The following is a 13,277-nucleotide window of genomic DNA, read 5'->3' on the forward strand; positions in this document are numbered from 1 at the left end:
GTCTCCCAAGGGGACCAATGAGCATTCAACAGCCCATTGGCTTGCCTGATTCCTATTGTCCAAGAGGCAAAGGGGTCCAATGAGAGTTTAGTTGAATTAAATAATTACCTAAAGCTCTCACAAAAGGGGAAAAGGGGACACATGTCAGAAGTCTATCACTTATCCTGCTTAATTACCATTGGCTAAGCCTGGGGAGGTCCAATAGGATGCTAGCAAGAGCAAATAGCAAGAGGGGTCGAACAAGAGAGAGAGGGGGACTGATTTTTGCAAGGCATTATCACACACACAGTCACACAATCTCATGTGTGAAGTAAAGAAGACTCTCTCTCCTTCTCAAGCTTTAATGGAAAGCTTATCACCTACTCCAAGCTTGTGAGAAGGAAGGCCTACACCAAAAACTCTTGGCTTTAGCAAGCAAGTCCAACCAAGAGCCAAGATTCAATGCATGCTCATCTCCTCTACGTACCATGCTAATTACTAGGCTAAGCTATACTAATATGAGTGATTATGTGAGGAGATGTACATCTTTCTCATAAGAATACTCCTTCCTCTCAATCTACTCTCATACCCCGCTAGCTCTCACCATCTTCGAAGGTGTGTGAGGTCTTGGGTCTGAGACAGTGAGGGAATTGATGTTGTGTTTGATAAGTGTTTTGCATAGTGCATGAAGTTTCCATCTTCATTTCACTAGCTAATATTGAAGGAACACAAGAAATTGTATTGTAAAATGTCTCTCTTGATGGGAGAAACCATAATACAAAGCCTTTTGGAGGGGGCCCACCGGTTCCATGCAAATCCGGTCCTCAATTGTTGTCAATTGCTTAATTTATCTCTCTTTTGAAGTATTGTTCATGCTATCTAACTAGGTGTTATACTTTTTGTTGCTATCTCCACCCAAGCACTCTTGTTAATCTCATTAGGAAACTATTCTAATGAAATTCTCACTATGTTCATGCTATTTTCCACTACACACAAGTTACTAGCCCATTAAATGTTACATTGGTATCAGAGCACAAGGTTTCTCTTTTCTTGCTCAAGAAGTAAGGTCCTCAAGCTAGCCATAAATGGTTGGTACTATTAATTGCATGTGAGTAAGTAGAATATGGATTTTTCAGCCTTGCGGTGCACCTGCCTTTGTTCAGTTAACGAGGCATCACCGTCGAGAGCTATGGTCTTAATAGTGGAAACCTACGGGTCTTGCCTACAACTTAACCACTATTGAGCTATTAGAAGCTTGACAGGAGCCGGTGTTGTTTTGGTGTTGAATGACCCTCTCTTATATTCCTTGCAATTAATGGTATTCGAGCCACGGGTACATTAGCTTGAGTGCTTTTTCTAAAGGGGTAAAGAGGAGTAGCAACTAGGGCTTGAATTGCCAAAGTACACCTAAAAAGTTTACACCTAAAAGTTGTTAGAATGGCTAAGAATAGTAAAGAGAGTGAAATTAACTTGGTCATAACTTCGATTTTGCTAATGAGCAAGTTACTAATGATGCCCCGATGCTTGTTAACTATCTTGTTTCTAGGCTTCAACAAGCCATGGGCAATCCATCCCTCCAAAGTGAAGTGCAACGGCAACTTTGTGCTCATGGGATTCTCCAAGCTCCCCACCATGACGAGAGAACACCTAGGAAGCCTCCTTGCAAGACCTCCAAAAGGTCTCTCTCCGATTCAGGAAGAAGAAGAGGATCCCTATGAAGGGCTCAAAAATTTGCTCCTTGATGACGCATCTCCTTCTAAAAGGAGAATTCAAGAGCCTCCACCGAAGGAACGAGAAAGAAGTGAGTCTCCCACCACCTCGGCAGAGATGGCTCCACAAAGATGGTGGGCTAAACGCTCTCCATCACCTCCAAAACGGAGAAGACCGTCGCATACTTCTCCACACCATACTTCAAAGAGGGATGACAAAAAGCAAGAGAAGAAAAAGGCGAGAAAGAGGACACCCTCTTCTCCATCTTCTTCATCCTCTTCCTCTTATGAAAGTGATGGTGAAGACAAAGAAGATCAAGGAAAGAAAAAGGCGAGAAAGAGGTCACCCTCTTCTCCATCTTCCTTAAATTCTTCATCTTCTAAAGGAAGTGATGGTGCAACCTTTGAACCATCAAAAAGAAGAGGCCATAGGAAATCCTATGCCGCGTGGAAGAGGTCGTCCAAGCTCAAGAAATTCAAAGAGGGAGGGAAGATCATCTCTTTCCTTACCTATGATGGCACTTTTGGTGCTACTAACAAAGTCTGGGCCTTTATCCAACAATTTGATGCGGCGTTTAGAGATGAGGGTTTCACGGAGTCCTCTAAGCTATGCCATGTAGCTATGCACTTTCAAAAGTCTGCCAGACAATGGTGGTCAAGCCTACGGGCCAACGGTGAAGCTCCACGAACATGGAAAGCTTTAAGAGCTTCCATTATGAAGCAGTTTTTGGCCACCGATGCCAAAGACAAAGTACTCACTGAATGGTGAAGCTTGAAGCTCTCTCCCTATGAATCCATCCACAAATATGTAGACAAGTTTTGGGACCTACAACTCAAAGCCACTTTCTTCAAAAATTTGGAATTTGGAGAGCAAAAGCAACAATTTTGTGCGGGCTTAACCGAAGAAATGGTGGAGTATGTCAACTCCCAAAGGCCACGCACCATATCGGTGGTAATACATCATACTATGGTGGCCTCTCAAATCAATTTCCAAACAGGGGCTAAGAGGAATTCTAAGCCCCCTGAAAACAACGGTTCCAATGAGCCTAAGGGGAAGGACAATGTCCAAAAGTCTCCTAAGGGAAACTCCAACAAAGCTAAAGAGAAGGGAGTTTATAAAGGAAAAAATAAACTCTCTCCTGAAGAGCTTGAGCGTTATCGCAAGGATAACCGATGTTTCAAGTGCGGTGAACAAGGGCATGCGTACCGCGCATTTCCCCAAAAGAACAGGGCCGCCATGATCCTCCTAGAGCTACCTTGGTCGAAATCCAAGAGGAGGAAACTCACCACAAGGGATCTCCTCTATGCCATGCTTGGGGAAAGGTAAGAGAACATGATGCTTTTATTCTCTTTGACCCCGGTTCTACTCATAATTTTATATCTATAGAGTTGGCCACCAAGCTAGGCATACAAACCTACAAGATGGGAGATGTCCTACCCGCAGAGGTGCTTTCAAGGGGCAAGAAGCTTCAGTCACTCCCTTAATCGGGAAATTGAGGCTCCATGTCCAAAGCTATGTGGACAAAGAGGATTTTCTTTATCTCTCCTCTCAAGCATGAGGATGTAATCCTAGGGGCACCATGGTTTGATCGCATGGCTGCCAATGTTAAATTCCCTGAAAGGAGAATCTCCTTTAAGTTCAGGGAAAAAGATATGTATATAGATGCTAAGGAAATGGGTAACACTATACCCATTGTACATACACAAGCTTTCAACAAGTCAATAAAGAGCTCTATTTTTGTGTACATGATTCTTGTTAAAGATTCTCAAAATGAACCTAATGTTTTAGCAAAAGAAAATATACACAATCAAAAGGAATTAGAGTTATCCAATTTTCTCAAGGGGTTTCAAGATGTCTTTATTGAAAACATCCCTTGTGATCTACCTCCTAAACGAGGCAATGATGACCATGCAATTGAATTTCTTCCAGAAAGTTCACCGCCTAACAAACCTCTTTATAGAGTTTCTCAAGCTCAACAAGAGGAGATTATGCGGCAAGTGCATGAGTTAGTTGAGAAGGGCATGGTTAGGTCTAGCTCATCTCCATTTTTTTCTCCTGTGCTACTAGTGCAAAAGAAGTACGGCACATATCATATGTGTGTCGACTATAGAGCACTAAATAGGATCACTATCAAAAATAGGTTTCCCGTTCCATGGGTAGAAGACCTATTTGATAAGCTACAAGGCTCCACCTACTTTAGTAGGATTGACCTAAAAAGTGGCTATCATCAAATAAGGATAGTTGATCAAGACATTGTAAAGACCCATTTCACACTACGTTTGGTCAAATACATTGTCATGCATTTTGGCTTGACCAATGCACCAGACACATTCAATCGCTTGATGGAGAAGCTATTCAGGCCTCACCAAACCTTTACTGGAGTGTTCTTTGATGATATCATCATCTACTCTAATTCATTAGACAAACACAAGCGACACCTCTAGGTAATATTTCAAGTTCTAAGAGAGAATAAACTTTATGTTAATCGAAAGAAAAGTGAATTTTTCTTACAAGAGATTCAGTATTTAGGTCACATTATCTCTCAAGATGGCATCCAAATGGATCCATCAAAGTTAGAGTTAATAAAAGGATGGCCTAAATCAAGGAATCTTCGTGAGTTAAGAAGCTTTATAGGTATGTGCACATACTATAGACGCTTCATAGAAAAATTCTCACTAATAGCAGGACCATTACATGACCTAACAAAGAAAAATGTTAGGTATGCATGGTCTGCCAAGGAGGACAATGCTTTCGAAAAGCTTATCTCTCAACCTGTGCTAACACTACCAGATCTCTCAAAGCCATTTGAGGTCCAATGTGATGCTTGTAGTGATTGCCTTGGAGCTGTTTTGCTTCAAGAAGGGCATGCCATAGGCTATGAAAGTCGAAGACTCGACCCTGTTGAGCAAGCTCTAGGCATATATGAAAAGGAACTCCTTGCAGTTCTACATGCCTTAGACTCATGGAAGCACTATTTATTGGGGACTCCTTTCATTCTGCGAACGGATCACCAAAGTCTTCAGTAGTTCATGACGCAGACCAAGCTCTCCGACAAACAAATGAGGTGGGAAAATTTTCTTTCGCAATTTTATTTTCATAATGCTCACATTGCTGGCAAGCATAATCAAGTGTCTGATGCACTCTCAAGACGGCCGAGAGTGAATGCGGTTTCCATAGAAACTCACAATGATCTATCTTCTATGATAGATGAGTATGCTCTTGATCCCGATTTTAGAGATGTGATTTCATCCCTTGCACTAGGGAAGAAAGAGGAACCATTTACTTTACAAGATGGTTATCTTCTCTATGGAAATAGACTATGCGTTACTAGCTCACTACATGAGAAAGTAATGTATGAATCTCATGCTCCTCCTTATGCAGGACAGAGAGGGATTCAGTCTACCCTAAAGGGCATTGAAACATATTTCTATTGGCCTACCATGAAAGCAAACATACAAGAGTATCTAAATGTGTGGTATGCCAAAAGACGAAGTTTGATAGAGGGAAGCAACTTGGATTTCTTCAACCTTTGTCAATCCCTAATTCACCATGGGAGAGCATATCCATGGATTTTATCTTTGGATTGCCTAAGTATATCCATGGGAATACGGGAATATGGACGATAGTAGACAGGTTCAGTAAACAAGTTCATTTTATACCTATCAAAAAGACTATCAAAGCCCATCAAATGGCAACCCTCTTCATTTCACAAATCTTCAAGTACCATGGCTTGCCAATGTCTATAGTGTCGGATAGAGATCCTAGAATGACCAGTAATTTTTGGAGGGTCTCTTTGAGAATTTAGAAACAAGGCTAAATTTCTCTTCGGCCTATCACCCACAAACGGATGGCCAAAGTGAAATAGCTAACCTAGCAATTCTTGATCTACTAAAAGCCTATGTAATGGAAGTAGATCAAAGATCCCAATGGGAGAAGTACTTACCCTTAGTGGAGTATGCCTACAATAACACCGTACATACTTCCACGGTAAAGAACCTTTTGAGGTAATTGAGGGAAGATAAAAAAGTCCCTTGCTACTTCAGGTAGATCTTCGCTGCTGCAGATGAGTATAGCCGAGACCTACAAGAATCTTTCCAAAAGATAAAGGATGCTATCTCTATCTCATAGCAAAGGCAAAAGGCTACTGTTGACAAGCACAGAAGAGCCCAAGACTTTAAAGAAAATGATTGGGTCTTACTCAAATTTCCCAAGGCTCGATTAAAGCACACGACGGGAAGGAATCCTACGGGACACCAAAAGTACTATGCTAAGTTACCAAAAAGGTACTATGGTCCCTTCCAGATTCTTAGGCCAATCAATGAGATGGCCTATCAACTCAAGTTGCCCAGCCATTGGCTCATACACAATGCTTTCCATGTGAGCCTACTAAAGCCTTACCAAGGAGAGCCACCTCAAGAACCAACTATTGAAGACTCACCGGAGATCAAGGACCAAGAAGAGGTGCTGCAGCCCGAGTCCATTCTCCGACATGAATACAAGGTACTAAGAGGCGGTAAGACTATCCGACGATATCTTATTAAGTTTAAGAATTATCCTTTTGAAGATGCTAGATGGATGCAAGGCATACAATTAAATGATAACCTAAACCTTGTGAATGCTTACAATGCTTCCTAAGAGTAAGCAAATGTACAAATGTTAAAAATGTTTTTTTTTTTTGGTCTTATAAGACTCTCTTTTTCTTTATTGTGCACAAAAATGAAGTAGTATGCATGCTTAGATCAAGTTTGCGGAGACGACGTCTCCCGAACACCAATTAGAGCTTGTCACTCTACTATGGAAGATGATAGGACTAATGTGCAGACATGCTTGCGGCAGCCTCAGGCTCTCAAGCGCCAAATGGACTAGTCATCCATTGTGGAATGATGTCGTAGGGTAACATAGGGATCCTCTACCCGCTAGGAAAAATGACTAATGAATATGCTTTATCTTCTCTACCCCATAGTCGAGGACGACTATGATTTCAAGAGAGAGGTAATGTCATAATAATCAATATCTAATTCTCCTAAATGATTTTCTCATGTCAAACTGATCATTTAATATGGGGAAGTGCTAGGGGAGAAAAAGCTAGAATATTGGTTAAGCTAGGAGACCGGGCCACAGTAAGGATTGGCAAAGGAGGGAAAATAGGGATCCAAAGGGGGAGCCATCTACAAAAGAGCAATGTGAAACAATGGGCTTAAAAGACCCTAAGGTTAAGCCCATTAAGACTTCAAAAATGCTAAGGTTTCAAAATTCAAAGGTTGTGACCAAAGGCCAAACTCTAGGGAAATTGGATGCTTAGTGTATGTCACAAAAAGTCTTTGTCAATCCCTACATAGGAGGGGGCGATCCTTGCAAGTAGGGGATGAGAGAGAAACTCACACACACACACACACACACACACACACAAGCTTAGTGTGTCACAAAAAGTCTTTGTCAATCCCTACATAGGAGGGGGCGAGCCTTGCAAGTAGGGGATGAGAGAGAAACTCACACACACACACAAGCTCCCTTTACACAAAGGGAATGAGGGACACATGTCAGCTCCCTAGCCCAGATGCCCACAAGGTGTACCCAATTCCTATTGGATGGCATTGGGGGTGGACCAATAAGAATTAGGCTAGAGTAAATCTAGTTTAATTAATTTAAAAACACTTAATAAAAGAACCAATAAGAATTAAGCTCTCTAGAAGACTATTGGACAGTCTCCCAAGGGGACCAATGAGCATTCAGCAGCCCAATGGCTTGCCTGATTCCTATTGGCCAAGAGGCAAAGGGGTCCAATGAGAGTTTAGTTGAATTAAATAATTACCTAAAGCTCTCACAAAAGGGGAAAAGGGGACACATGTCAGAAGTCTATCACTTATCCTGCTTAATTACCATTGGCTAAGCCTGGGGAGGTCCAATAGGATGCTAGCAAGAGCAAATAGCAAGAGGGGTCGACCAAGAGAGAGAGGGGGACTGATTTTTGCAAGGCATTATCACACACACAGTCACACAATCTCATGTGTGAAGTAAATAAGACTCTCTCTCCTTCTCAAGCTTTAATGGAAAGCTTATCACCTACTCCAAGCTTGTGAGAAGGAAGGCCTACACCAAAAACTCTTGGCTTTAGCAAGCAAGTCCAACCAAGAGCCAAGATTCAATGCATGCTCATCTCCTCTACGTACCATGCTTATTACTAAGCTAAGCTATACTAATATGAGTGATTATGTGAGGAGATGTACATCTTTCTCATAAGAATACTCCTTCCTCTCAATCTACTCTCATACCCCGCTAGCTCTCACCATCTTCGAAGGTCTGTGAGGTCTTGGGTCTGAGACAGTGAGGGAATTGATGTTGTGTTTGATAAGTGTTTTGCGTAGTGCATGAAGTTTCCATATTCATTGCACTAGCTAGTATTGAAGGAACACAAGAAATTGTATTGTAAAATGTTCTCTTGATGGGAGAAACCATAATACAAAGCCTTTTGGAGGGGGGACCGGCTCCATGAAAATCCGTTCCTCAAGTGTTGTCAATTGCTTAATTTCTCTCTTTTGAAGTATTGTTCATGCTATCTAACTAGGTGTTATGATTTTTGTTTCTCTCTCCACCCAAGCACTCTTGTTAAACTCATCAGGAAACTATTCTAATGAAATGCTCTCTATGTTCATGCTATTTTCCGCTACACACAAGTTACCAGGCCATTAAATGTTACAGTCCAATAGTCTTCTAGAGAGGTTAATTCTTATGGTTTCCTTTATTAAGTGTTTTTAAATTAATTAAACTAGATTTACTCTAGCCTAATTCTCATTGTTCCACCTCCATGTCCATCCAATAGGATTTGAGTATACCTTGTGGGCATCTGGGCTAGGGAGCTGACATGTGTCCCTCTTTCCCCTTGTGTAAAGGAAGCTTGTGAGTGTGTGTGTGTGTGTGTGTGTGTGTGTGTTTCTCTGTCATCCCCTACTTTCAAGTCTCAGCGCCTCCTATGTATGACTTGTGAAGACTTGTTGGGACACACACAAAGCATCCAATTTCCCTAGTGTTTGACCTTTTGACACAACCTTTGAATTTTGGAACCTTAGCATTTTGGAAGTCTTAATGAGCTGAACCTTAGGGTCTTTTTAAGCCCATTGTTGCACATTGATCTTTTGCAGATGGCCTCCCCTTTGGATCCCTATTTTCCCTCCGTTGGATCCTATTGTGACAGGTTTGCCAGCTTAACCAATATTCTAGCTTTTTCTCCCTTGGTACTATCCCCATATTAAATGATCAGTTTAACATGAGAAAATCATTTAGGAGAATTAGATATTAGTTATTATGACAGGTATTCACCACGAAAGCTTCCGGCGAGCGCGTACACCGTGAAACAAGAGAGAAGATAGTAAGCAAGGAGAGAGAGAGAGAGAGAGAGAGAGAGAGAGAGAGAGAGAGAGAGAGAGAGAGAGAGAGAGAGTATCCTTCTTCTTCTTCTTCTCAAGAGAAGAGCTTATGGAGATGGTGATGAAGAGCTTGCACCACTCCGTATAATAGATACGTATAGCCTTGCGGTAGTTCCCCCTGGTACTTCCCCATATTAAATGATCAGTTTAACATGAGAAAATCATTTAGGAGAATTAAATATTTGTTATTATGACATGTATTCACCACGAAAGCTTCCGGAGAGTGCGTACACCGTGAAACAAGAGAGAAGATAGTAAGCAAGTAGAGAGAGAGAGAGTATCCTTCTTCTTCTTCTTCTCAAGAAAGGAGCTTATGGAGATGGTGATGAAGAGCTTGCAGTGACTCCGTATAATAGATATGTATAGCCTTGCGGTAGTAGACGCGACAGACAACATTGAAAATTGAACACTAACTGGCAATTTATAGGCAAGTGCAACTGGTCAGAGTGATGCCCAAGCTAGAAGGTAGCGCTAGTTTTTGAGACAGAATAGCTGCAAACTTTTGGGAACTTTTGCTAAAAATATGCCTTTGCTTTTGGTGGTGAACTTTCCCACTTATCATCCAATTTTTACAGTAAAATTGGCCAATTGAACTGTATCCGGCCAACTAATGGAACCTTAGCTAGACTATGCCACACCATAATGTCCCGATATAATTATAACTTTCTCTTCCTGCCCCGATGTATTTACGATACCGCTTTTTATAAAAATATTTCTCGTAAAAATCCCGTTTGGTTTCGTTTTTGCTCCGGTTGATCATTTTTAAATCCGACGGAGACTAAAATTAATATTTTTATGTTTAGGTCATTATAAAAATCACACTGCTTTTCAAAAACGCACGAAAAGCTAAAAATAGCAAAATTTTCTAAAATTGAACCACGGGTTCTTCTCGTCCACTAAAATAAGAAAGCGGACTCGCTTTTCACTAAAAAACATTAAAAATCATAAAAAGCTAGAAATAGTGTGAAAAGCACTCAAAAAACAAATTTTTACCAAATTGAACCGTAGCTTTCCTGGAACACATAGATCAAGGATCCGACCTTGCTTTTTGCAAAAAAGCAAAGCATAAAAAGCATGAAGAAACTAAAAATAACGGATTTTTTTAAAACTGAACCAAACATCCGTCTAACCTACTGGAACATGAAGATAGCCTTGCTTTTTACTTTAGAACCTTCCAATACTGTTAATTAAACATCTTAAATCAAAGTTTGACAAAATAGATATTGAAAGCTAATTTTTCTTATTTTTGAAAGAGACCCAACAATGGGATCACACAGAGATTTGTTTGAGGAAAGGGCTATGTGGGTGCTAGAGGTAGACCTAAGGATCCAAAATCAAAATAAAAAATAAATCTTTAACTATTTTAATCAAATAAAAACGATTTGATGTGAGGCTACAAAGAAAGCGACATTAGGTTCCCTTGACTAGTGCCCCTCCCTCGAAATCTATCTCTATGCAACGTTGCCTTGTCCTGATCTCATGCCTATGATTGTTTCACGTAATACCATCGATGTTAGAGCTACCCAGGATCAGAAGGCAAAGATGGCCACGTATAATGTGCCACCAATAGGTAGCGATAGTGCAAGCCAGATGAGGTCCTTCATGATCAAGTATAGCAATAGTATTCCAATTGTTAGGTAATTTCTCCCCAATGTTCACGCTCCTCTCTCTCTCTCAAGCGTATGAGAGCTGATCATAGAGTGTGCAACTCTCTCTCTCTCTCTCTCTCTCTCTCTCTCTCTCTCTCTCTCTCTCTCTCTCTCTAAAGGGCATCAGAGCCGATCATAGAGCGTGCAACATTGTTGTAGACTAGCTGGTTGCGTTGCCCGAATACACAAGGTTGAGGGGTATGTCAAGCCGGCCTACAATCCGTTGTGCATGTTTTTCATGTTGAGGACAAGAAAGCAAGTCTTGTCTATTCATCATGGATGTAACAAATCATATGATTAATGTGTTATGACCCTCGACCTACAAGGACAAGCCTGTTCTTGCTTAATTTGTGGAGTTCTATTGACGTCGATGCACCAACAAAAGTCACCACTATAGAGCATCTATATGTCACGCAATTGCTGTTGCCGGATCCAAAAGAAGGTAATTATTTTCTCTCGCTTTTGCAACCTGCATGTTGTGATATACATTGTTCTGATATGGTCACTAATTCAACGTCGGCACTTGTTTGCTCTCTCTCTCTCTCTCTCTCTCTCTCTCTCTCTCTCTCTCTCTCTCTCTCTCTCTCTCTCTCTCTCTCTCTCTCTATGTTGTGCCATGTTTGGCGGATTGATCATAACAACATAGAATTGTCTTGAAAAAACCTACTCTATTCATTGGCTGAGTTTCTCGTAGCATATGATGGGTGCAATGTGGAAGCTGACTCTGAGGTGCAGGTTCACGGTGATATTGAGATCAAAGCTGCCTGCGAGATAGCAATGCACACCACCAAAGGACACGGGAAGATGGCACCAAGGCTGGTTGCAAGGTTATATGGGCTATCATAGTATTAGAGGATTTTATTAGATTGATATTATACATGCAATGAGAGAACGATGGATAGATGGGAACTTGGGGCTTGGCGAGTATACAAATCATTGAAGTTGCAGCTCATAGGAAGGTCACGATAGGGATCGGACCCAACACAAGGCTTGTGCATAATTTGGGGGACTAATTGTGAGTCTTAAACTACGCCATGCAAAGCTGTCACAAGAGCACCCACAAGTTGATGGCATTCTAGCTGCCTGTAGCCCTAATTAGCGCATTGGGAAGAAGTGAGTGGGAGGTTGGAGCAATTTACTATTTACATCTAAGCTCTCTCCCATTTTTAAATGTGGAAGAAGTAAATTTAAATAGTGCAGGAATTGCAGGCCATATACATGTGTGATCCAATATACGTGACGACTCGGAAAGAAATTGAGTGCTCTAACGAAGGCGTTGTAACGAGAGAGATGGGGATCACGCAAGAGAGACATAACTTAGCGTTCTTTTGTTGTCAAGGGCAACAGGTTAGTCGGGTCAATTCTAAAAACCATATAGAAGTTGTGTGTACGCCAGGCTAAAGGGGCAAACATCGACGTGGAGGCTAATTAATTAGTGATGGGGAAGGCTAGCAAAAGATCAAGGCGTCGTGCCCATGAAGAACGAGGGCCTTATTCGCACCCTCATCGACTTCCTCGCCATCAACTTCCTCGCCTTATAATCACAAGTCCTTATTCCCACCCTCAACTTCCACGCCTTTTCAGAAGTCTGCTGTTGCCCCACCAGCAGGATGAAGCTACGGTGCTCCGCAGTATGGAGCAGTCCATGCATGTATTGCAGAACTCGGCGTTTTTCAAGAGCTTCCTTGTCCAAATGCAGAGTTCTCGTGTGTTGGAGCTCCTCCTGAAAGCTGCATCCAGCACGTTTTGCCCCAATGCTCATCGTGGTAAGGCTGCTTCGGAGAGCCGTAGTACTGTGAGCACGGCGGATATTCGGGATGTGGCCAAGCATACATGTCAGGGAGAAGCTGGTCAGTCACAAGATGGCGGCCAGCTAATTCAAGGAAAAACAGATGAGCAGGCGGCATGTACTCGACTGCATGTTGTATTATACGGGGTTGGAAGCATTGCGGGTTATGATGGGATTCCCAGATACCAGCTTGGTCTAATTCTACTGCTGAAACAAACGTTTTCTTGGGTGGGCGACATAGAGGTCTATGATCCATGCTTGACTTCTTGCGAGCGTAATGTGATTAAACGCCTGGGCTGCACCCCTTTGACTGTAAACGAGCAGGCGCGGCGGCCCGTTGCCCAGCCCACCCTCTTCTACATGCCCCATTGCGACGAGTACCTCTACGACAACGTGGTAGAGGCCAACTGGGCACCTTGCATGTTACGGCAAATGGCCATCCTAGGCAACAGCTTCAAAGAGTATAGCGATTTAGCGGCATGGGGGAGAAAAGGCAAACCCCCTTCTTACGTTATGCGGTACCAACAACATCGTCATGCGGTGGAAGTTCCTCTCTTAGAAACTTCTGCAGATCTCCCTGGGTTTAACACCATTAGTTGGCATTTCTATGATCCCAGTGTTGGATCCACTGGCGTACAAAAGACAAGTGACCCGCTGAAGACCAACTGAAGAATCAATGTAAGTGAAATCTTTGTGCGAGATGAAAGATAGGGCAACTTTAGTGCG

The 13,277-nt window shown here is 42.1% G+C and overlaps 1 protein-coding gene across 1 annotated transcript; it reads left to right on the plus strand.

The window, feature by feature from the left end:
• The first annotated feature begins 12,200 nt into the window (after positions 1 to 12,200).
• LOC147425600 (uncharacterized) lies at positions 12,201 to 13,277 on the plus strand. Its single transcript, XM_086500086.1, has one exon. The coding sequence runs from the start codon at positions 12,201 to 12,203 to the stop codon at positions 13,218 to 13,220; it is 1,020 nt and encodes a 339-aa protein (XP_086356212.1). The 3' UTR covers positions 13,221 to 13,277.

The sequence above is a fragment of the Adiantum capillus-veneris genome, chromosome 25 (genome assembly GCF_014529385.1).
Source record: "Adiantum capillus-veneris isolate H3 chromosome 25, ASM1452938v2, whole genome shotgun sequence".
Classification (NCBI taxonomy): domain Eukaryota; kingdom Viridiplantae; phylum Streptophyta; class Polypodiopsida; order Polypodiales; family Pteridaceae; genus Adiantum; species Adiantum capillus-veneris.

What these genes read in the sequence shown, in the direction of transcription:
- LOC147425600 (XM_086500086.1), top strand. Translation starts at nt 12,201, where the DNA reads ATGGGGAAGGCTAGCAAAAGATCAAGGCGTCGTGCCCATGAAGAACGA.